At 38.3% G+C, this 25,913-nt stretch overlaps 1 protein-coding gene across 8 annotated transcripts in view; it reads right to left on the bottom strand.

Moving 5' to 3' along the window:
- celf4 (CUGBP, Elav-like family member 4) overlaps positions 1-25,913 on the bottom strand; it is a 557,316-nt gene that overhangs the window by 189,238 nt on the left and 342,165 nt on the right. For all 8 annotated transcript variants that reach the window (XM_069924113.1, XM_069924109.1, XM_069924111.1 and 5 more), the window contains exon 4: positions 15,530-15,673. In XM_069924113.1, the coding sequence (XP_069780214.1) occupies positions 15,530-15,673 (144 nt within the window). The remainder of the gene's footprint in view (positions 1-15,529; positions 15,674-25,913) is intronic.

The following is a 25,913-nucleotide window of genomic DNA, read 5'->3' as shown; positions in this document are numbered from 1 at the left end:
AGGAAGAGCAGATGTGTCACAATTAGAATCACAATAATTGTGGAATGCTAAGTGACAGAATGAAACATCACAGAAATTATCAATTTCATTAGAGGTATCCAATTAATCCCAGGCCACTCAGCCCTGCATTATTTTTCCGTCTATCTGTCTAACGTGCAGACAATCTGTTTTTGTTCATGATGTTGTGTGAAGTGCACATTGAGAAGGATACCAAAAAGAACTTCCTACTCTTCATCAAGACAGAATAATAGTTTATTCTATCATTCACGAACAATATAACACTTCCTCAATATTGTACAGAGGGCTGGTCTCTATTGCATTCTCCAACCTCTTGGGTATGCTAACCCAGTTTTGTTTTTCTATTTACAGCATATTTGTAATTCAAAATCCAGGGCTAATGAGTTAAGATGTGTATTCAGTTCATTCAATGGGATAAATTTGAAATAAAATACTCTTATCAGTAACAGTAACCACGGATTTACTGAGTTCATAGAACAATGCAGCACAGAAACAAGTCCCTTTGGGCCTTTTAGTCTGTGCTAAACCATTTTTTTTTTGCCTTGCCCCACTGACGTGCATCCAGTTCATAGCTCTCCGTAACTTTTCCATCCATGGATTTGTTCAAATTCTTCTAAAATGTTAAAATTGAGTCAACATTCACCACTTCAGCTAGCAACTTGTTCCACACTCCCATTACTGTGGGAAGAAGTTCCCCCTCATGTTCTCCCTAAATATTTCCTCTTTTACTGTTAACCTATGTCCTCTGGTTTGTATCTCATCTACTCTCAATGAAAAAGCCTACCTACATTTACTCTATCTGTCCCCTTCATAATTTTAAATGCCTCTATCAAATCTCCCCTCATTCTTCTATGCTCCAGGGAATAATGTCCTAACTTGTTTCACCTTTCCCTGTAACTCAGTTCCTGAAGTCCAGGCAGCATCCCAGTAAAGCTTCTCTGCACTCTTTCTATCCTAATCTTTCCTGTAGTTAGGTGACACACAATATTCCAAATTTGGCCTCACCAATGTCTTGTATAACTTTACCATAACTTCCCAATTCCTGATAACATCCCAACTTTGATTTATGAAGGCCAATATGCCAAAGGTTCTCTTTACAATCCTTTCCACCTGTGATACCACTTTCAGGGAATTATGTATCTGTATTCCAAGAACCCCGTGTTCTACCGCACTCCTCAGGGCCCATTTATTTACTGTGAATATCCTTTCTAGGTTTGTCCTTCCAAAATGCAACACCTCACACTTGTCTGCATTAAATTCCATCTGCCATTTTTTAGCCCATTTTTCTAGCAGGTCCAGATCTCTCTGCAAGTTTTGAAAACCTCATTCACTGTCCACAATGCCTCCAATCTTAGTGTCATCTGCAAACTTGCTGATCCAATTTTCCACATTATCATCCAGATAATTGATATAGATGAGAAACAACAATAGTCCCAGTACTGATCCCTGAGGCACATCACTAGTCACAGGCCTCCAGTCTAAGAAACAATCATCCACCACCACTCTTTGGTTTCTCTTGTCTAACCATTGTCAAATCCAGTTCATTACTTCACCATGAATACTTAGCGTCTGAACCTTTCTGACTAACCTCCCATGGGGACATTGTCAAAGGCCTTTGTCCATGTAGACCACATCCACAGCATTTCTTCATCAACTTTCCTGGGAACTTCCTTGAAAAACTCCATAAGATGGTTAAATATGCCCTACCACACGCAAAGCATGTTGACTATCCCTAATCAGTCCCTGGCTTTCCAAATAATTGTATATCCCATCTCTTAGATTACCTTCCAATAATTTACCAACTACTGTTGTCAGGCTCACTTGCCTATAATTTCCAGGGTTACTTTTGTAGCCCTTTTTAGACAACAGAACAATGTGAGCTAACCTGAAATCCACACCTGTGGTGAAGGTCAAATTATATATTTCTGTCAGAGCCCCAGCAATTTCTATACTAGCTTAACTCAAGGTCCAAGGGAATTACTTGTCAGGCCCTGGGGATTTATCCACCCTTATTTGCTTTAACACAGCAAGCACTTCCTCTTCTTTAATCTGTATAGGTTCCATGACCTCACAGTTTGATTTCCTTACTTGCCACAACTCTATGTCAGTTTCATGAGTGAATACTGATGAAAAAAAAATTAAGATCTCCCCCATCTCCTTTGGCTCCATACAAAGCCAACCACTCAGATTTTTGAGGGGACCAACTTTGTCCCTTACCCTTCCTTTTCTCTTAATATACCAGCAGAATCCATTAGAATTTTCTTTCACATTGTATGCCAAGCAACCTCATGTCTTCTTTTAGCCTTTCTGATTTCTTTCTTGAGGTTTTTCACACATTTTTTATACTCCTCAAGTATAATTTTCTCCATTTTGCCTATACATTCTATACACTTCTCTCTTCTTCTGACTAGATTCCCCAATATTCCCTTTGCCTGTTAACCTTGCCTTTAATCCTGATGGGGACATACAACTCTGTAATCTCAAAATTTCACCTTTGAAGGTCCTCCATTTATCTTGCACATCTTTGCCTGACATCAACTTATCCCAATCCACACATTCTAGATCCTTTCTCATTTCCTCAAAATTGGCCTTTCTCCAATTTAGAATCTCATCTGGAGGCCCAGACCTATCTTTCTCCATTATTAACTTGAAACTAATGGCATTATGATCATGTGATCATGTGATCATGATCCAAAGTGTTCCTCTGGACATACTTCTATCACCTGTCCAGTCTCCTTCCCTAATAGGAGATCCAGAATTGCATTCTGTCTGGTTGGTACCACTATATATTGATTTAGAAAACTTTCCTGAACACATTTGAGCCATCCATCCCTTTTACACTATGGAAGTCAATATGTGGAAAATTAAAATTTCTTACTTTCACAACCTTAGGTGTCCTGCAGCTGTCTGCTATCTCTCTACAAATTTGGTCCTACAATTCTCATTGACTATTGGGTGGTCTATAATACAATTCCATGGTTGTTGTTATACCTTTCCCATTCCTCAGCTCCACCCATATAACCTCAGTAGATGAGCCCTCTAGCTTGTCCTGTCTGTGTACAGCTGCAATATTTTCCATGATGAACAATGTCACTCCTCCCCCTTTCATTTCCCCTGTTCTATCAGCTCCAAAGCAATGGAAGCCTGAAACACTGAGCTGAGAGTCCTTCCCCTCCTGCAACCAATCTGCACTAATGGTCATAATGTCATAATTCCACATGCCAATTCATGCTCTAAGCTTGTCTTGTGGCACCTACACCTCTTTCCTGACAGTAGCAGCAAGAACAGAGTGTTTGCTGGGTGATGTGGATCCTTGAAGATTGCTGCTGCTCTCTGACAGCAATGTTCCCTGTAGATGATCTCGATGGTTGGGAGGGTTTTGCTGGCTTTCTGTTCAGGGATATTGGCGGCCCCAGATTACACCAAGATGCAGCCAGTCAGCACACCTTCCACCAAACATCTGTAGAATTTGCGAGGGTTTCCAACGTCATACCAAACCTTCACACACTCCTGAGGAAGTAGAGGTGTTGACATGCTTTCTTCACAATGTTATTAATGTATGGAATCCAGGAAAGATTCTCTGAGATAATGATTTGCTCACCCTCTCCATCTCTGATCCCCCAATGATCACTGGATTGTACACCTTTGGCTTTCCTCATCCTGATGTTAGTGCACCATTCAGCCAAGTTTTCAAACTCTTTCTTTCTGTATGCTGACTAGTTACCCTTATTCTACAACCCACTACCATGATATCATCAACCAAATTTTAAATAGTGTTACTGTCATACCGAACCACATAGTCATAGGTATAAAGTGAGTAGAGCAGGGGACTAGGAAAGCAGCCCTGTGGTTCTCTGGTACTGATGGAGATTGTGGAGGAGATGTTCCTACCAATCCTCACTGATTGTGATCTAGAGGTGAGGAAATCCAGGATCCAAATACATAGTGCAGTGTTGAGTCCCATGTCTTGGAGTTTGCTGATCAATTTTGAGGGCATGATGTTGTTAAATGTCAAAATATAGTTGATAAAGTATATCTGATGTATGCATTTTTGCTGTCCATGTGTGCCAGGGCTTTGTCTAGTGCCAGTGAGATGGCATCCGTTGTAGACCTGTTGCTATGATGGATTGCTATGGTGGATTGGAATGGATCCATGTCGCCACTCAGACAGGAGCTGACATGTTTTAACTCTAGCCTTTCAAAACACTTTATCACTGTTGATGTGAGTGCCGCTGGTCAACAGTCGTAAATAATTGGTGAAAGAATGGATGGTCCATAATATAATTCTGGGCTCAAGTGGAGATACTTGATCTCTGTTTTTCAATCAGTGACTGCATCAAGAATGCTGTTTAGAACCTTATAAAACTAAGCTTTGCTTTTTGCCTCAGGTATCCAAGGTGAAGGTCAAAGAATTGAAGACTATTGAAATTCACTTGGACCTGGTGCCCATAACTTTGCTCTTCCTGTGTAGAGGCTGAAACCTGGAGTCAGCAAACACCAGCCCTGGTTCTTTTTACATGATTGGGAGAAAATGGTAGATGACAGAAAACAAAGCTCTATATTTGACTGAATTGTGTCTATGTGCAGAGTGAAATTATGCCACTCACTAAGGGAGACTACAGTCAATGTCAGCAGAACAGCTATTTAAAGTGGCCACAAAACAGAATCAAATATCTAGGAGTTAGAATAGATAACAACTTGAATAATATACAAGTTTAATTATACCCCCTTGCTTGAAAGGACTGTAATAGGTGGATGACCCTGCCATTAACCTTGGAGGGCAGGGTCAATTGAATAAAATGAATGTGTTGCTGAGGCTTCAGTACCTCTTTCAGACATTGCCCGTCGTGTATTCCTGGGGATTCTTCCAAAATTTACTCTCACAAGTAAGAACATTTCTATAGAATGGAAAGGTGGCCAGCGTCTCTTTGGAAAAATTGACCTGGGATTATACTCTGAGTGATTACAAATGCCAGACTTCAAGAAATACTATTGGGCAGCCCAGTCTAGATACATCAACTCACTCTTTGATGGAGGAGATTTATCATTCTGGGTACGAATTGGCCTGCACATGATGGGTAGAGGAATTTATTTATAAATGGGATGCTAAATTGTTATCTGGAAAAGTAGACAGCCCTATACTAAAAGAAATGGTCACTATTTGGAATAAAATTAACCACTATTTAGGTATCAAAGTGGGGCTGTCCCCAAAAACTCCCTTGACTCCGAATAGATTAATACCATTAATGGTAGGTAACAAGATCATGGACATCTGGCATCGGAATAGCGTCAGGTGCATAGAGGACTGCTACAAACAGGGGCAACTTATGTCATTCAAACAACTCAGACGTAAGTATGGATTATCAAACAAGAATTTGCACTGCTACCTTCAGATAAGATCTTTTCTACATGACAATTTATGTTCAACCATGGCCACGCCAAAGTGCAGTGACATAGAGACTGTATTTCAAAGGCGGAACACATGGAAGTTCATCTCAGCAATGTATTTCCTGCTCCAAGCGGAAGGACCCAAACCATGCCTTCATAAATCAAGACGGAGGTGGGAGTTGGACTTCCAAATAGCGATTGTTGAGTGGTTCTGATCTGACCTATGTTGGACCAGCATGACTGCAACCTACAACGCGCAGTACAGGCTGGTGCAGTACAATTTTCTACACCAGTTGTATCTGACACCACAAAAATTGAGCAGATCTAATCCTGAATTATCAGATCAATGCTTTAGATGCGGCATTGAGACATGTACCAAGGTGAGGCCCTTTTGGGTGAAGTTCTATGAAAAATCATAGGTAAAGAATTCCCCCCAGGACCCTGAGTTGTTCCTGTTGGGAAATGTAATGGACATAAGACTTAAAATGAAGCTGTCCAGATTCCAAATTCAATGTGTGATGATCGCATTGGCAGTGGCTAGAAAGTGCATAGCAGTTACATGGAAATCCAATTCCTGCCTTGCCTAAGCATTACACATTGGAACACAGAAGTGCAAACCTGTGTTCCCCTGGAGGAAAATCACTTACAACTTAAGGAAAAAATATGATATTTTCAAAAAAAAATTTGGCAACCATATTTAAATTTCATGGGAGCCTGACTATAGGTAGACCATTATGTCTTGCTGCCCTGCCTTACCTTCCTACTCCTCAACAGTTTGAGGAGGGGAATGGGGGGCCCAACTCATCCCAACCAAGAAAAGAAAGCAGCCTGTGCTCTGACTGCTATGCCATGACAAATCCAAGAAATTGTGCCATATATTTCACCCCTTTGTTGTGAATGTCTTTAGCCACCTGTGTAATTGTGATTAGTTAAAAGTCTAGTTGGGGGCTAGGGAGGAAGGGAGATAAAAAGAGCTTGAACTCTGCAGAAACTATAAAATGGACAATTGTAAATTGTCATCAATGCTGATTATGTTAACATTGATACTGATCACGGTTTGAGTTTGACTCTGGAAAATAATAAATAAAATATTCAAAAAAAATTGTGTCTATTTGCAGTGTCATGTTGTATCATTCACATGTTTTAACTACTCCTGAGTTTCTTTGACAATTTGGGAGTGCCACTGACTGTCAGCACATGGACTAGTAAGGCTGAAAGAGAAACAATGTGCTGTGTCAGATCTGATCTACATACAGGGAATCAATCTCGCAGTCGAACACAGAGACAACAGAGAGACCAGAATTACATTATGGACCCACACTGGTATAGCGTGCCACAGAGATACCATTGCTTGGAATGCAGGAGATCTATCCTACTGCTGATTTTGTGCTCTGTTGTAAGAGATTAAAATATAGATAAAGTGATTTTAAAGATTTCTATATTCAAATAAAATCTCAGTGGATAGGATGAATTATGTGTGGCCCGAAAGATGCATTTTGAGTATTGGTGTACTAGGTTCAAATTGCACTTAATCCAAGTGCACTTAAAATTAGATTTTCTATTCCATCTGGTATTGTTACTGTCAAATTATTCTGTTGATAAAAGCAGACACAACCATTTAAAATAAATAGTAGTTTTAAGTAAAACATGAAAATCTGTGGATACCGTGGTTGAAGTAAAAACACACAATGCTGGAGAAACTCAGCAGGTCAAACAGTGTCCTTTATATAGCAAAGGTAAAAATGCATAACTGATGTTTCGGGCTTGAGCCCTTCATCAAGGTTAGGAAAGATGTCGGCAGGCATCCAAACCAATATTTTGGAATCTTATTTTAATTTTGTTCATGTGGATTTCATACATATATGATCTTGTCATTTTCTCTTTTACTGTCTTACGCTCATAAAACTGAATTGCTCTAGTCTGTTAAGCCTTCAGAGGCCAAAAATCCTTAAAATCAAAATAAGTTTAAGGCACAAAGGTATTAACTGCTCTGCTGCATGTTAATACACACTCTGAATTCACCAACTTTGTTCTTGAATTTTAAACATATTAATCATCTGATTTAGAGCATGCAATCCATATTGGTACCAATAGCTCTTTCTTTCGTGCTTTACCTGCTTGTCTGATGAGCCATTATGAATGTAATGAATAGATACATTTTCAAAAGCAAGCTGCAGGACAATAGCTTTGCCCTCAAGGATGCAACAGAAATGAATTTAATAAAAGAAATGCATTTCTAAAGAGAAATTCAGTTGTCATTTTCAAATTCATGAGAAGAAGATAGGTGTCGGTTGGCTATCCAACCACACAGGAGGTTAAGTTTTGAGTGCAGCACGTTATGTGATATGGAATGAAAACAATGTTTCTGGCAGTAGACTCACTAGATGGCGTCTAAAGCATGATGACTGATTCATGCTCTGCACTATGGTTAGTTGCTGTACCAGAAATAATTAGCATCTGTATTGCTGTCACATGCTTCGCTTCCCAAATTCTGTCTGTATAAATGAACAGGACATTGAACAACAGATTTAAGAATTGTACAGAATAAGACAAGAGATACTGTATCATTAGTAGTGAATAAAGTTCATGGTATTTTCTTGTCATGGTAAATATGATTTCTGTTGCCATATTAGTACCACCAATTACTGAAAATCTTTCCATCACATGTAATTTTGGAGCATTGCAGTAATGGAACAATTACCAAAGATGTATTTTATCTACCTATCAGTCACACTTGAATAGATATTTTTGATTTGGAAATTTAAGAAGAAATAAATACCTCCAAAAATAAATGGAGTAACTGTAGACAGAGTCCAAACTGGATTTTGGGGGCACTTGTGGATGTTGTTATTATTAATAGTATTGACAAAATTTTAAACAAAGTAAAATTAAAATCTGTTTTAATGACTTTGTTACCCAAATTTTTTAATCTACTGAATTATTTTGTTGTAAAATTGAGTTGGCTAGGCATTTACTCAAAAACAAACATTGAGTGTAAAACAATTCTTTACATTATTGTTTCAGATTTGTTGAATGTGACTGAATTAGGTTCTCCATACATTATTGAACATTTATTGCAGGATGAGGCAGAGTTTGGGAATTTATGCACAGGAATTTCTTTGAACTAAATTGCTTTCACCATTCTAAATATGGTTCTGCTCCATAAAACTCGAACCCGTCAGTGCAAATTCATGAACTCTTCTCATTATTAGCTATAGGATAAACATTATGCAGGGACAATACAGCATAAACAAAGCTGTTGGGTACTATTACCCTAATCCCAGTGCACCTGTGCACACAGATCATCAGATGTTGCCACTCATCAGTGCAATTTTGCTTCCAAATATCACTGCTCAACATGAGGCCAACTAATTAGTACATGGACAATGTATAGCAACATTGTCCATGTACTAATTGCCCTGAATATTCCCATCCCCTTAACAATTTCCCACATGACATTTGGCAATCTATTCAATTATCTCTTGGCTGCACTTGCACTGCTTTCTACCAGAATATCACCCTGGATCCAAAGCATCCATTATATTTGACAACATTTATTTTTCAGTGTATGTAGTATTGCATGTAAAATATTACCATTTTACAGACTAAATTACATAATAAATACACTGGACAATGAAGATTTTGATTTCTGAACATCTTTGGGTGTATATTAAGGATTCTGGGCTGCTAATCACGAAAATCACCTTAAAAATTTCCTATCACATAATGTTGTTCAGACATTACATATTTTTGTGATTTCCTGTCATTTTTCAAGCATTCAAAACCATGAAGAGCAACATTTAATTGAAAATTCATTTTCTGCATTCGCACTTGGGCTTCTTCCCTGCTGATCTGGGTGGAGTCAATGACGAACATGGTGAAAGGTTTCACCAGGACATTGTGACCATGGAAAAGAGGTATCAGGGCAACTGGAATCCATCAAATCTTGCTGACTATTGTTGGACACCGACATACAAATGAAAATCTGTGGCAAAACATTTTTAGGTCCATTGAACTACTGCAATGTGTCAACATCACTATTCGATTAAACATGCCAAATTCAATAAAAGTTAATTTAATGTTTCCTCAACTTCTATGTGATACACCAAATCTAAAATTATCTTTGTGTTCACCTTGAAGTTGCCTATCATAATCCCCAAATTTTTCAGGAAGCAAACAGTTTGAAAATAAATGTTGTCCAATGATATTGTATAGGGGCTTCTGCAAAGAATATCTTCATGAAATGTATAAAATGCTGTTATGTTGAATAATATAAAATTAGGTTACATAGGGTCAGTAAAATGGTCATAATTATATTTTAATAGAAAATGATGAACACCCAGGTGCACATTCAGTAATGAGAATTTAATAATTTTTACTTGATTTCTTCCAAATTAGAGGGAAATATTTCATTCCATTATAGATACTGTGATCAATCCGTGATTATTTGCCTTTCCATTGTAATTTAAGTTGCTAGAACATTCTGTGGTGAGCTAAGGGGATATTGCAAGAAGAAAACAAGTGATGAGATGTGTATTCATTATCTGCTTATAGATAATCAGTTTCTGTGGTTATTACAAAACAAAAGATCACATTTTGTTTTAAGAGTTTGACATGAATTTCCCCTCAGCACAACTGATCAAAAACTAACACCATATTTAGCTCTAAAATATTCTTCACTTCCATTTCTACTTTTAAAATGATCAGCAATGCTTTTAATTCTTTCCTTATCACATATAAAACCTGAACCTCATCAGAACTACCAGAGGATTTATCTGAACTTCATGATTGAAAGACCACAGACGGTCCAGGTTGTTGCAAAACCTCAAGCCCCATCGAACTGTGCACTGGTGCACCTCAGGGCTGCACGCCCAGCCTGCTACTGTTCACTGTTCATGCCGCTAACTCACCACTATACTGCCAGGTTTAGCTCCAACAGAATTATCAAGTTTGCCAATGGCACAACAGTATTTGGCCTTCACAGTAACAATGAGGAGCCAGCTTATAGAAAGGAAGTTGAAAGGTTTGTACAGTGGTGCAAGAGCAACAACCTGAGCCTCAATGTGGATAAGACAAAGGAGATGACTGTGGTCTTCAGGAGTTTGAAGGATCACTCCTCACTAATTTCAAGAGCTTCATCGTAGAGAGAGCAGGAAGCACAAAGTTCCTTAGTGTCCATCAAAGGATGACCTATCCTGCACCCAACTCACCTCCTCATTGTTCAGGAAGGTGCAGCAGCACCTAGACCTCCTAAGGAAGTTGAGGAAGGCAAGGTTACCAGCCACCATCCTAACAATGTTCTGTAGGAACACAATAGATAGTGTCCTGTCTGGCTGCATTCTAGTGTGTTATAGTAGCTACAAAGCATCAGATTAGAGTTGCCATGGAGGGTGTTTAAAACTGCAGCAAAGATCTCTGGGATCTTCCTTCCCTTTATTGATGATATCTACATGGAATAGCGCTTAACGAAGGTTCAGAGAATCATCAATGACCCCTTACCATCCAACCTGAAGTATCTAAGTAACACTACTTTTAAGGAAGAGGTACAGGAGCATAAAAACAGGCTAAGAAACAGCTTCTTCCTGCAGGTTGTGAGACTGTTGATCCATTATTTTTATATATATTTACTTTGGATCACAATGTATTTATGTCATTTATGAGTAGGGTGTACTGTGTGTGCACTATGGTCCTGAGATATGCTGTTTCATTGGGTTATATAGGTATTTGTCTTTGTGTGTTACACAAAAAAACACACAAAGATCAGCGTGTACAGAGCTGATGTGTCATACCCACACTCCTGTTCGGCTCCGAATCATGGGTCCTCTACCGGCATCACCTAAGGCTCCTAGAACGCTTCCATCAGCGCTGTCTCCGCTCCATCCTCAACATTCACTGGAGTGATTTCATCACCAACATCGAAGTACTCAAGCTGGCAGAGTCCGCAAGCATCGAATCCACGCTGCTGAAGACCCAACTGCACTGGGTGGATCACGTCTCCAGAATGGAGGACAATCGCCTTCCCAAGATTGTGTTATATGGCGAGCTCTCCACTGGCCACCGAGACAGAGGTACACTAAGGACTGCTTAAAGAAATCTCTTGGTGCTTGCCACATTGACCACCGCCAGTGGGCTGATATCGCCTCCAACCGTGCATCTTGGCACCTCACAGTTCGGCGGGCAGCAACCTCCTTTGAAGAAGACTGCAGAGCCCAGCTCACTGACAAAAGATAAAGGAGGAAAAACCCAACACCCAACCCCAACCAACCAATTTTCCCTTGTAACCGCTGCAACCGTGCCTGTCTGTCCTGCATCGGACTTGTCAGTCACCAACGAGCCTGCAGCAGACGTGGACGTACCCCTCCATACATCTTTGTCCGTGAAGCCAAGCCAAAGAAGATATGTATTTGTACAATAAACTTGAATTTGAACTTGCCCCATGCTAATTTTACATCTTTCATACTGTAACAGAGCATATAGAAATGTTTTTGGGAGATAAATTGAGAAAGGTTTGTTAGAGTAGGTCACATGCAAACACTTTAAAACGGATCTTATTTGAAATACTGGAGACATTGTGGCTTCTCACACCATTTTTCAAGAGCTTTGAAGAGTGCTCCAGAGTCGTCACTAGCAGAAGTTGCTGGGATTGAAACAGGACAAGCTGGCAAGCTTTTGGAAGACAGCCTGGTCGAAGCTCTTGTGGTTCATGCAAAAGGAGAGGACTGGCTGTCTAATCTTTCACTTGGAATAAGAGAAAGAGAAAGGAACTCTGTGGTGACTTGAAAGAAAGAGGTTATCATCTGTAGAACCCTTATGGGGCAAGTTTCGTCAGCAAGACACTGAGGTGACTGATGGAAGTACATCAGTTGTGGATGTCCTGGAACAACACATCTCTCTCTAAAAACCAACAAGAACCTTCCTGAGCAGTAACCATTTATCTTTTGAGCACCAAAGTCTGGTGAACTTTATACATGTTAAATTCTGTGCACAGTATAAGAATTGCCTGCAACCAGTGAACTTGGAGGAATGAGAAGTGAGATTGGACTGTGAACCAAAGAACTTTTCTGAACTTATACACACATTACACACACATGGGCTTAGAATTAGAAAAGGGTTAAGTTAGGTAAAGTAAGTTAATAGTGATAAGTTAAAGTGTAATTATGTTTTCATATTTAAAGGTAATTAAAATCAACTTTTGTTCAAGTAATCATTTGTCTTGGTGAATATACATTGCTGCTGGATTTTGGGGTTCTCTGTGCTCACAATACCCTTGTCTTGCCCAACAAATACTTAAATGGGTCCTCAGTTAATTGATTGTACTTTGTGCCTCTATATGATTGTCAAAATCAGCTCAAGGAATCACTCCAGGTGAAGCACCTTGCACTCACTAGAAGAGAACTGAGAAATGCCCTTTTGCAGCTGATTCTCACCTCCATATATTCAGTTGGATTTTAGTCCAATGGAACATAATGTATGGGTGGTGAAAAATATCTCAATCTATCCACATCTGTGTGTATCTGCTTATGTGTGCAAAATAATGCATACTGTCATCTTATATTGCATACATTTTGATTCTTACAACCACATAATTTTCTTCTCCATTCTCTGCTTGCCTCCCACCCTCTCTCCTTCCCCTCTGTTCCTTCTCGCAGATATCATGGGGTAGAAAATTGCAACATTTTGCAATAGTAAAAATGGCAAAAACATGCATGAGGGTTAGAGATGATTTAACATGGAAAGTCCAATGCTGTTGGCAGCATTCCATGCCACTTAACGGACAGTGGTTGACAGCTTTTTCCAATAGGATCAAGAGAAATCACTTAAGTTGATGTGAAATTGGTTGCTTTCAATTGTTTAGATTTAGGGTTTAGATTTTATTTTTATAATAAAATAGTAATACAAGCAATCTGTTTGATTAAAATGATTTGATTTCAGAGTAATGATTCTTTCTGACTTTTAACATATAGCTTTATGTACTCTTTATTTTTTTGATGTTAATAATAATAAAAATTTTGAAAAAAAAAATTCTATTTTGTGACAGTTTTTTTTTCAGTGTAATGCAATTAAAAATATTTTCCAGAATGAAACCTGATAATAATAATTTCTATGAGCAAAGAATTGCTAGAGGAATTCAGCAGGTTTGACAGCATCTATGGGTCTGTCAATGTTTTGGGTCTGAGCCCTTTATCAAGACTGAGATAGAAAAAAGGTAAAATTATGTCTATTAAGGAGGAAGGCAGATGGGGGTAGGGCCCAGAAGTAATAGTGTATATGACAGGCAGTGTGGGAGGTAGAGAGACAGGTAGAGGGAGAAACCATTAGGAAGGGGGAGAAGGGAAGAAAAGTTAGAGAGAGAGGAAAAAAAAGAAGCGCAGGAGAAAGTGAAGAAGAGTTAGAAACAATGGAATTAGATGGAGGTTGGGTTTAACTAAAACTGGGGGGAAAATATCAATGTTCCTGTCATTAGGTTTAAGGCTGGCTAGGAGGAATATGATGTGTTGTTCCTTAAGTTTACATTGAGCCTTGCCCAGACAATGGATGAGGCCAAGGAATGGAATTGTCTTCTGAAGTTCAGGTCTAGATGCACAAAAGAGACGAGGTGTGTACCAAAGTATTCTTCTGGTGCCTCCTAAACACCAGAAATCCCAATGAAGTAGCTGGCATCACAGAAATTGCTGCATCTTTGTGGAGAATTTTCTTTGAGATCAATGATGTCTGACCTTGGTTTCCTGTTGAGCTCAAATTGCACAGCCATAAGATCACCAGATTGGGAGGCAGGAATCTGGTGTTACTAATCATTGAGATCAAAAGTTTCTCAGAGCTAGTGCAGTTCCAATGCTTCTGGCCTTCAGGCTTGCTTAATGAGTGTATGCAACATTCACCAGTGACACAGATTAAGGGAGGCAAGATTAACAAAGTCATGGTTCCTGAAAAGTTCAATGTTCACAAATACCTATTTAATCAACCTAAATAATCAACTTTATTTTTTACTCTGGCCTATTTGTCCAATAGTGTTTACCTTAATTTCTCTATTTCCTTTTACTTGATCTCTTCAAGCCAATCCGTGGGCTGAGCCAACTCCCTCCTATAAAACCTCACACATGTTGAATCAAATGATAATGTCCTATAGAAGGCCATCTGCCCCCATCTAGCTTGTGCTGTCTATTTGAAAGATTTATCCGACTATCCCAATCTCCTATGCTTTGCCTGTTGTCCTTTCTCAATTAGTACTCAATTCATTTTGTTTTCCTGGACAGAAAGGAATCAAGAAATATGGTGATATCTTCAGGAAAAGTGAAATTGTTTTGGAGGACATGAAAATAATGAATGACTGATGAATTCAATGGGACATATTATCTTCTATTTCTGACACTCCCTATTTAAGTACAGCTTTTCAATAGCTGCCATCAATAGGTTTTCTAAGCATTGAGATATGGATGGATGAGCACAAAGAAGATGGTTAAACCAATGAATCTCACACCAAGCTGGAAAGTAGCCCAGCTGTATGTAGAATCTGAGTGATAGCAGCCTCAGCAATGAGGAGCCAGCGCTCAGTTGATGACTCCTTTATCTATTCTGCAAACCATTACAGTGAGGCTTTCAACATGTTATCTCGACTTTTCAATTAAAATCATTAATTGTGCTACTTGCATCTGACAATGTAATTATGCCAGTAAGTATTGACATCATGTCTACATAAGCCACTGCAAAATGTCTAATATAACAGCATTGCCATGACAACAGTATTGTCTCAAATGGCCAGGATATTTCTGATTATGAAACAAAAATTACTGAAATGTCCCTTTCAGAAGGTTTTTTTATACTTCTGACAGTGTCTAATATGGACAAAAATTTATAAATGTGTTATAGATTTATGAATATGTATGACATCTGTAACATATAGATATATGGGAATATAACTATCATATCTATATTAACGTATAATTACTATAATAATTATAGATTTTCACATTAGTAACACTTTTCCAAAATCATGAATTATCCCTGTTCTAATTCAATTTTCTGGACAAGTTAAGTACTTTTCTTCATCTACTGCCAGCAACAACATACAAGGAGTTTCAGAAATTACACTTTGCCTCTTTAATGAAATTGCAGCCTCACTTACCGCTTGAGCGTAGGCACCATATGCACCAAACTGGATCGCCATTGGGTTGAACATCCCCATCTGCCCTGCCATTTGCTGCATACGACGCATCGTACGTTCCTTGTCAGTGTCCGCAAACTTTACCACCAAACTCGAAGATGCCCCCTAGAAGGCAAAAATAAAATGGAATCACTTGAGCAGCGACTTCCTGTAACTTCCCAATGTTTGTTTTCTTTTGAATTCTTATTGCTTCTGACTTTGATTCGCAATATTTTGGAATTCACTTTGTGAAATTCATGCTTTTGGCGATAACAGAGAACATAAACAAGACTTGGTTTATTTTTTTTCCAGAGCTTCTTTCGTTATCAATATAATCAAATTATTGGGACTGAAACACCTACTAACTCCTGGTCTTTTAAGTCTAATGTCATAGTATTTCCTTTAAACCACCCCATTTCACATTACAATTACTCTGGTATTGATTTATTAGTGACCCGTTTGTCGCTGGTGGCAATAAAATAAATCACTTTTGTATACAGACCCAGACAAACATTTGCTTCCTTCTTTTGCAATCATGACCCAGAATTTTGATAGTTATACACAAAGCATTAAAAGCAGTTAATTCTTCTAAATGGAGGTCTGATCAATACATTAGCTTTATAATTAACCAAGACAGTTATTTGCAGGAAGACGTAGACTGTTGCAGGGCATTGAAAACTACAGAATATGACGTGGTCAGTTAAATAAGAACCAAATACACCTGTGACACGGTAAATTGACTATTTTTTGATTGAAATCTATTTGAAAGTCACCAAAAAAAATCTCCTTCTGAGGAGTTGTGAAATTTATACAGATATAAACCTTGAAGCAAACCAATCTAAAGAATCAGACCAGCCAGGACTCCAAGAAGTGGGCAAACAGTCATCTTTTAAATCAAAGTATATCAGTGAGGAGTTGATGCTGCAGTTGAGGACACTAAATGTGGAAAGAAATACCTGAAAAGATTAGCTAAAAGAATATGGTAAAGCATTGGCCAACTTGGGTTTCAAAACCTTTAGGGGCAAAGGGAAAACTAAGGTTAAGGAACAATAAGGAGTTTGAAGTTACTGAAGGTTTAGGGTGGCACAGTATTGCAGGGGGTGGAGTTGCTCCTTCACACCTCTAGTGTCCCGGGTTCAATCCTGACCTTGAGTGCTGTTTGTGTGGAGTTTTTATGTTCTTCCTCTGACTATGTGCACTTCCTCCAGGTGCTCAGATTTCCTGCCACATTCCAAAGACATGGGTGGTTGGTAGGTCAATTGACTACTCTACTTGAGTAAGAGCATGGGAATAAGTTGATGGGAATGTGTGGAGAATAAAATAGGATCAGTGTAAATGGATGGTTGGTGGTCAGCACAGACTCAGTGCCCTGTGTTTGTCAGTGTGGGTTAATTAGGCATGAAGACGGAGAGGATAGGATATGAAACACTAGGGATCCTGGATAAATTATACTGTCAGAAAGTCATCTTTGGTCACTGTGGCTGAACCTGTTGGCTATGTAGTCCGCATGTCTTCAACATCTGGAATGGATTGCCAAAGGTTCTTTAGAACATAGCTCCCAGTTGGAACTGACAAGCAAAGAAAGATACCTATTCTGTCAAATCAAAAGAAAATTAATCTGATTGTATCATTAAAATAAAAACAATACAGAGAGAAGAATAGGAAGCTAAGTGTAAGGGAAAGAACACTTGTCAAGCGTTAAGTTGTTTGGTTATTTTATATATAATTTCTTGGAGCACTGGGATTAGCTTTGATAAATTGTTTTCAGCTCTGCTTTTAAGAAGCCGTATCAATGACTCAAGGCAGTTTGTCAAACGACAGAGAAATTCTGCACTGAAATGAAAAATAATAACAAACACAATACATAAAAATGTATTTTATATAATGCAGCAAAACATAAATCTAATGATGCCTTGATACTAAATCCAGTGTAATTTTAATGACAGTGTGCTCAGTTTTTAGTCTACCACTCTCTTCTATCAAGGAATGTTAATGTTTGAAAGCTTAATGCATTTTTATTAAATTCTTCTTCACTATTTCACCAAAAACACTGATCCATCTATTTTATTATCCCGCAGCACAATTTTCATGAAATTATGATTATTTTTTCAGCATCTGTACAAGTGAGCTGTGGCTGAATTTGAAGAAACATTAGCTGATATTGTGCTTGGACAATACAGGGAGAATGCCGGGGAGTGGAGCTGAGTCAAAATCAGAATGTAGAACAAGGCACTTTGCAACAAGAACTGAAAATGGTGGAAATATTCACCAGAGCAGGCCGCACCAGTGATGAGGGGAACAGAATTAACATTTCAAGAAATTGACCATTCATTAGAGGTGGGGTATGTAATGATGTAACACATTTTAATCAAGGACAAAGCCAAGGAAAAATGCAAAAGGGGTGAAAAGAACACAGGAGAGATACTGTGATAGGGAAGGACAAGGGAGATGAAATGACAGTATGGATGTTGTCCAGCAATTACAAATGGTAGTTGTAAAATTGTTCCCAACATTGGTAATTGAACGTGGAAATGATCTGAAATTGTTGGATTCAGTGATGGATTCAAAAGGTTGTTAGCATCATTTGGTAATGATGCGATGTCAGTTCAAGGCCCTTTGAGATTTGTGCAAAGATGGTAGAAATGGTCCTGTTATCAGTTACACTTTCTTTGGAATCAGAAGCAGACTACAGCAAATGCTGGAACTCTGAAATAAAACAGATGTGGCTGGGGAGATGCAGCAGATCAGAGAGCATGGAAATATCATAAGACCACAAGATAGAAGAGCTGAGGTAGGCCCTTTGAGTCTGCTCCACCATTCTAATCATGAGCTAATCTATCCTTCCAACTCAGCTCCACTCCCCGGCATTCTCCCTGTAACCCTTGATGCCCTGACTAATGAAATACTTGTCAAACTCTGCCTTGAATGCACTCAATGATGTTCCACAGATTCATGACTCTGACTGAAGATTTTTTTTGCATCCCTGTTATCCTAAAGTTGTCCCCTTTTTCCCTGGACCTCCCTACTATGGGAAACATCCTTGCCAAGTCTACTCTGTCCAGATCTTTCAACATACAAAATGCCTCTTTGAGGTCCGTTCCCCCCCCACCCCCATCCTTCTGTAATTCGTCGAGTACAGTCCAAGAAATAGGATCTTCAGCCCACATGATCTGTGCTGGCCATCAACCAGTATCTGTACCTAACCCATTCATCAACAATCAGCTCATCGTCTTCTATGCATGGTGTTTGAAGTGTTTATTTAAACATTTCTTAAAAGCGGTGAGATACCTGCCTCAGTCATGCCCTCAAGCTGCGCATTCCTGATAGTAATAAAGAAAATCCTCAGATTGCCTCTAAAACTCCTACTCCTGATCCCAAACCTGATTATAGATGCATTTGTTTTGTTTTTGTGAGGTACAGCACAGTAACATGACCTTCCAGCCAATGAGTCTGTGCCACCCAAATATATCAATTAACCTACAAACCCCATACTCTTTTGGAGGGTGGGTGGAAACCAGAACACTCATAAGAAACCCAGGGGGTCATGGACCTTTGTCGCTCACAATTTTCTTTGCTTGTGTTAGGTTCTCTCTTAGCCTTCTCTGCTCCAAGGAAAACAATCCCAGCCAATCCAGCCCTTTCTCAGAAAAGAAACACTCCACTGTGGGCAGCATCCTAGTGAATATCCTCTGCATCCTCTCCAGTACAATCCCACCCTGCCTATTATGAGGCAACCAGGACTGTACACAATGTTTCAGCAGTGGCCTGACAGAAAGATCACACATTTGCTCCCCTCCAGTTATTTGTCATCTCTTCTGTCAGAGCCCCAGAAATCTCTTCCTTTCCCACTGTGGTAATATGTTTCCTCCATTTTATATAGTTATTGTTGACTACTGTATATATGGAGCTGGCCAGCCCACTGATAACTCATACCCTATGACTCCTCCCCCATGATCCTGGACCATAAAAGTCAAGCCACCTCTCCCTTCCTGCCATACCTGGATCTGGTCCAGGTAGGTTATTCTGTACATTAAAGCCCTCTGCCTAGTCTTTGTGGTTACTGGTAGTGCACTACACCCACCCATAGCATCCTATAGACCTATTGGCTTACAAAAACATCTAAAAGTCCCTCCTTTTCATGGTAATTAGAGAATTCAACCATTCCCTCCCTCAGTTCTCCAATTACAATGTACCTCTCCACAGTGAATGCAGATGGAAAGCATTCACTATACATCACAGCTACAATCAAGGGGTGCAGTGCGGCTGGATCTCCGGCTCCTCTGTAAATAAAAAAGGCAAGTGGGGAACTTTAAGTTGTGGGGAATGCAACAGCGGCCGCATTGTAGAAGGGAGGGACTGGAAATTAAGAACACCTCATTTCAATATTTGTCTTTCAAATAGTGAAGATTTTTCTGTCAGTCTGGTTTTCCACAAAATTCCAAAAGAAATGACTTAAAGCCGTTTTTAGTTTTGATTTTAGTCCTGCCTTTACCAAACAACTCTGCAACAAAAAAAACCGTGAGTTAGTTTCATTTCATTTTCAGCATTTGAGTGAATGTTGAGCTCTCACAGAGGAAGTTACTGCAGATTGGCACTTGGACTTCCAAAGTCCTCAAATACTTTGCTTTCTTCTGATAATTAAATGTTATTCTGATTTTTTAATTCCATTTAATACCAGCACTTCCACTTGAATTCTATATGTATTAATTGCAATGCACGCATTCACAAATCTAGCATCAATATAGTAATGATTGCATTGAATTAGCCTGGGCCGGTCCCAAGCAGCAGGGAATCCAAAACCCCCACTGGTCTTGAGCCCAGCTCTTTCCCAAAGACTTGGTTTCAATTTTTGTTTATTTGCTTCATCTAAAGAAAACACACCCAGTTTCCAGGTAATGTCACTTGACTGCTACCCTCCTTCGCCAACTCAAATAACTAATTTAATTGACCATGACGCGACTTGTGGAACGTAACAGATACAACTTGCCAAAACTTACCACAGCAGCGATATCAACTATGAAGCTTGAGACAAATAAAAACAAATATATGATGGTAATATATGTACAGTTTGTGCAAAGTGCAAAAGTGCCTGGGTTAATCCCTCGGCAGCCAGAATGATGCCTCGTTTCTTGCTGATGGGTGGCACAATAGTGAAACGGCCACTTTGCCACTTTTAAGGGATAGTCTTTCCGGACTAAATCAACATTTCCACCATGGCTTTCCCATTGTATTATTATGCATTTAATTCGATTTATGGGAACTGGTCATCTTATCTTAGAGCCTTTTTCTCTTTTCACGCTTTTCTTTACAGACAAACATTCAATGATGCGACGGTTGTACAACTGGCAATTCCACATAAAATACATTTGTTCCCTTTCATTGTTAAGGATCCATGAGAAGCAGTTTATTCTTAATAAAATAGCACTGTTTGTGTGTTAAAAACATTTCAAAATGGAAAATATGGTTTAAGTTTATAATTATTAAAAATACCAACTGTGTATTTTGATGAGTATTCTTAATCCTTCACTGCTTAATACCTGTCGAATGTGTACGATTTTTGTACTCAACAGGTAAATAACAAAATTTTGGGTTCAAATATGTGTTTTTTAATTTTGATCTGTGAAGTGTTCATATAGTTTATATATTCTTAAAAAATTAAAACAGTAACATTCTGGCCATTTATATGTCAAAGGTACATGTTATATAATAATAACAAACCCATACTCTGCCAAAATCCTGGATCTTGTCCCCGATGCCAACAGCACCTTTACACCCTCTGTAGATCTCCACACCTTTGTTTTTTTCAATAGTAACCCACTGTTATAGAATTATCCCATTATTAATGTTTAAGTTATAATATATTTTGTTTTAAAGAGGCACCTTGTGGGTTGGAAACAGGGAAACACACAAAGACACTTACACACAGATAACACCTACTCGAGGACTGTCCAAAGCTGTAAAGCCATAAAACTAGTGTTATTGTTTCATTGGAAGCCTGTTTGCTCAAAAAGACAGCTTGTCTGTTAATTCAAAGCCGTAAGAGGTTTGGTTATTGCTCTCAATTGAAAATTTGAAATAATAGATGTTGAAATCCCTCCAAGCAATACACTATTATTTTTACACTAAATGTCTACACCCATGTTTCAAGTGAAAGGTTTGAAGCCTGTGGTACATATCCAGGAAAATAGTTGTGCCAGTTTTGTTTCTAAGACGCACCCAAATGAGCTTAATTGACTAACCTTCCAGGAAATCCTCCTCAAATTCATAAAAACCAATAAGTTCATCTGGAACCACAGTTTATTTCCTTATATCTCAAAGTTTTGCCACCCTTGACAATTACATGTTGATATGAGACTATAGGCTGAATTTTGCTGGATCCCACACCTTCTATTTGACCTCTAGCCAACCCAATACTGCACTTTCCTTTTGAACCTGCACACTTGTTAATGTCTCCTGAATTATTGCTATAACCTTTCCAGGAAGCAAAATAATTTGTGAGTCGTGATTATGCCAAAGAGATGGCAACTAAGGTTCCACTTAAAAAACTTGTAAAGTTTGAAACTTTTTTTCCATTGTTTCAAAATGTCGCTGATGATCAACTTACAAATAACAAAATAATTAAAAATTGTCAAAAAATCAAATATTAAAAATAATAACTACATTTTTAAATATCTTAGGTCTAATTTATCTAAAATATTGATAAAGTAAAAAATAAACCATTTAATTTCACCTGGTGATCAGATATCCCATTCAAACGAAAGGCACTGTGTTACTGTAAAGAGGGAACCATATATGTGTGTACAGTTCTTCGGCCTCATAAATTATAGAATACCCTCTGACTCAATGCATCTGACCTCAAGTATGTTTTGTGTTTTCACAACTGCAACTCAGAACGCTGAAAAATTCTATGTATGTTGTGCAGATAGCTTATGGTTTTCTCTCTCTCTTCTCACTACAAAAGCAGTCAGATCTGCTCTTATCCCATAGTTTCTGTTTTTGTGTTAGATTTACAGCATCCAGAATAATTTGCTTTCGAGGAATTTGGGACAACGGGCTATTCACCAGATTTGCATTCTTTTTTGCAATGAGTTCTATCACATCAGAAGCAGAAGAAATGGGCATCTCATCTTAATTTTTATGTTTTTTTTTCTTTTTTAATACCAGTCATATTTTTGATGGTATTATTTTAACTGAAATTCCACTGTAAAATGTGCAGAGCAGTAATACTATTCTATGTTTCTTTTTGAAATGTTTTTGCTGAGATAATTGATTAATGACTTGCAATTAGTGAAAAATATGAGAGTTCTATTATTACACTTTCAGATAAATGTCTTATAGGATGAGAAATTGTGCAATGTGGTCTCTCAGACTACATAATGAAGTGATCAATGATGGTATATAGGAAACATAAGCAAAATCACACTCAAGATTACCAATCCTTCCATTGCAACATATTTTTCAATCCCTTTTCTCTCTGGAAACACAATTAATATATTATTGTATCCATGTAGTTTTCCCTGACAATTTATTAAACAACAGCACTAACTTTAGCCTGGAAGTGTTCGAGCTAACTTGTTCATTTTTAACCCAAGTCCCCTGCTACTTGAATGCTTTATGATAATGAATATTGCAATATTCCTTCATAATCTTCAAACCCCAATTAAGTCACCTTGAAGTCTCTTTTTTTTTCCCCACAAAGAAATGAAGCTCTGCTTCCTTAACCTTTATGCATAATTTAGTTCATATGAATGTGTGTTTGGAGCATGTTTGTTGCTTAGACCAGAAAATCTTCAGTAAACAAAGACGTCTGCACTCACTTTACTATTGATTGCAACATCGGTCAGCATGTATACTAGAAACAGACAAAAAGTATTCCACCTGACAACATTGAGACATTATTCGAACTAATGCTCTTTAATTTTACATATCCTAGAGTAAAGTATTTTTTAATGTGCAAAATCATTTCCAACTCATCATCATTAGAATAATTTCTTAATTGCATTAAATTTGTATTGCAATTTAAAATAAAGTGAAGTGTGCTAATTTATTTGATTAATTCAAGTTAAGCAAATAACTCATTTGCTCCTAAATGTTAGTCAAAAGTCAAAAGTATTCACAAGAAGGAATTCATAAGAACAATGAATATGATCTTTTATTCAAGTGTTTAATTAAAATGCAGAAGTTTTTTTATAAAAAAAATCTCCTGTTTCATCGCAATCATATCTGCTAATTTTTTCTTTGTTTTTTTTTAAATATTTTTCCTCCAATTTTACAAAACAGAAGTTCAGCTGCTAAGTTCATCGCTCTCTACATACTATTAAACCCAATCTATCACTAGTTATTTTGCAATGAAATAAAAAGCAAGCCATCCTTCAGCTATATCCACACTGAATAGAAAGGATGACTTCAAATAACTGGATTAAGTTGAAGAAGGTGGTTTCTCCTGGTATTAAAACAATAAAACAATGGACCAGCTCATAACTCATTCACACAAGTAAATGTGGAATAACTTTCAGAAAATCCAAGATCATGGGATATTGTTGAGAAATTAAAATTAAAAAGACGAGTGACTACTCTCTATTTAAAAACATTGGAAAAATGAGCAGAAGGAGGACAGTCAGCCCTTCAGTCTGCTTCACTTTTCAATAATATCATTCTGATCCAGAACTTTATTGCTGGCCTTTACTCTTTACTTGGGCCTTGCCTCCCAGGTCTGACCAGAACATGGGTAAAGTCTAAATTTCTCCTCAGTCCATCAAAAAATCTGTGGCTAATCCATAGGCGTTTACCAACTGATCAATCAAAATAAAACTGAAGTACATGCTTCTGTCATGCCATTTAAATAAAGTCATAGAGTTACTGAAGACGGAACAGGCCCTTGGGCCCAACTTGTCAAGTTGGCATTCTGGCTCATCCCATTTGCCTACATTTGGGTCCATATCCTTTCAAACCCTATCCATTTTTATGTGCAAAGGCCCTATGAATATCAAAATTATGGCTGTTTTTATAGTTTTCTCTGGTAGGTCCTTCCAGTTATGAAGGACCTCTTAGTGGAAAATTCCTCCTCAGGTTCCTCTCAAGTCTTTTCCCTTTCACCATAAACCTATGCCTTCTTGGTACAGAATCATCTATCCTGGGAAAAAGACACTTTATGCAGAGCAATTAATATTCCAAGCGATTCTTTACTTCAGTATTCTAGGGAAAGTTGGGGAGGGGGTGGAGGGAGTGGGGCAACAATACAAAAAGCTTGAAAGGACAAAATCGAAGGTAATTTCACTCATGCAGCACAGGTAACTGAAGAGGTGGCACACTATCATGTGGTGGATATATTTCCAACTCTTTTTAGCTGGGCTGCTATTTTTTTGTGAATGATTAAGTTTGGTTCATGAAGAAGTTAAACCAATATAGAACAACAATTTGCAAGAAACCCATTCCACATTTACATTGCTCAATTCCTCTCATAAGTTTTGTTAATTTTTACACTGATGTCCTATAATCCTGCATGTAATAAAATTAGAATATTTTTACAGTTCCAAATCAGGGTGGCACAGTTAGTGCAATGCTGTCACAGCACCAGCAATCATGATGGGCGTTCAAATCCCACGCTGTCTGCAAGGAGTTTGTATTTTTCCCTGTGTCAGTCTGGGTTCTCCCTCGGGCTCCAGTTTCCTCCCACCATTCAAAAATGTACAGGGGTTGTAGGCCAGTTGTGTGTAATTTGGTGGCATGGGCTTGTGGGCCTAAAGGGCCTGTTACCATACTGTATATCTAAATTTAATTATGTAAGTTAATGGTCCTGTTCAAAGTGTAGTATTCTATGTTCTGCAAAGCCAATAGAAGGAGTGGACTATTTTCCATTCGTTTATTGATTATATTATTCAAAAGATTGTGTTTACTGTGTAAATGGAGCGTGGATTGCATTCTCAAGTTCTTGAAATGCAATCTTATTATTAGGCTCCATCATCTTCACCATAATCAGATTAGCCATGATCACATTGAATGGCAGAGCAGGCTTGACAGTCTAGATGGTCTACTTCTACTACTATTTCTTATGTTCTTATGTTCTTGAACTGCTATAGTCCTTCTAGAGTAGATGCTTCTGGTATCTTGTTGAGTTAGGAGTTCCAGAATTTAGAAACACAAGAAACTGTGGAATTTGGAGCAAAAAAAAAATTTCTGGAGGAACTCACAGAGATGCCAAATGTTTCAGATTGAGACCCCATATCAGGACCTAGGACCCACAGTGGTACAATTAGTATAGTGCACTATTACTGCACTGGCAACTGGGGTTCGAATCTGACGCTGAATGTAAGATGTTTGTAGGTTCTCCTTGCGTCTGCGCGGGTGTCCTCCATGTGCTCTAGCT

This window comes from Narcine bancroftii, chromosome 3 (genome assembly GCF_036971445.1).
Source record: "Narcine bancroftii isolate sNarBan1 chromosome 3, sNarBan1.hap1, whole genome shotgun sequence".
In the NCBI taxonomy this organism is placed as follows: Eukaryota; Metazoa; Chordata; class Chondrichthyes; order Torpediniformes; family Narcinidae; genus Narcine; species Narcine bancroftii.
This window is presented reverse-complemented; position numbering and strand designations above follow the sequence as displayed.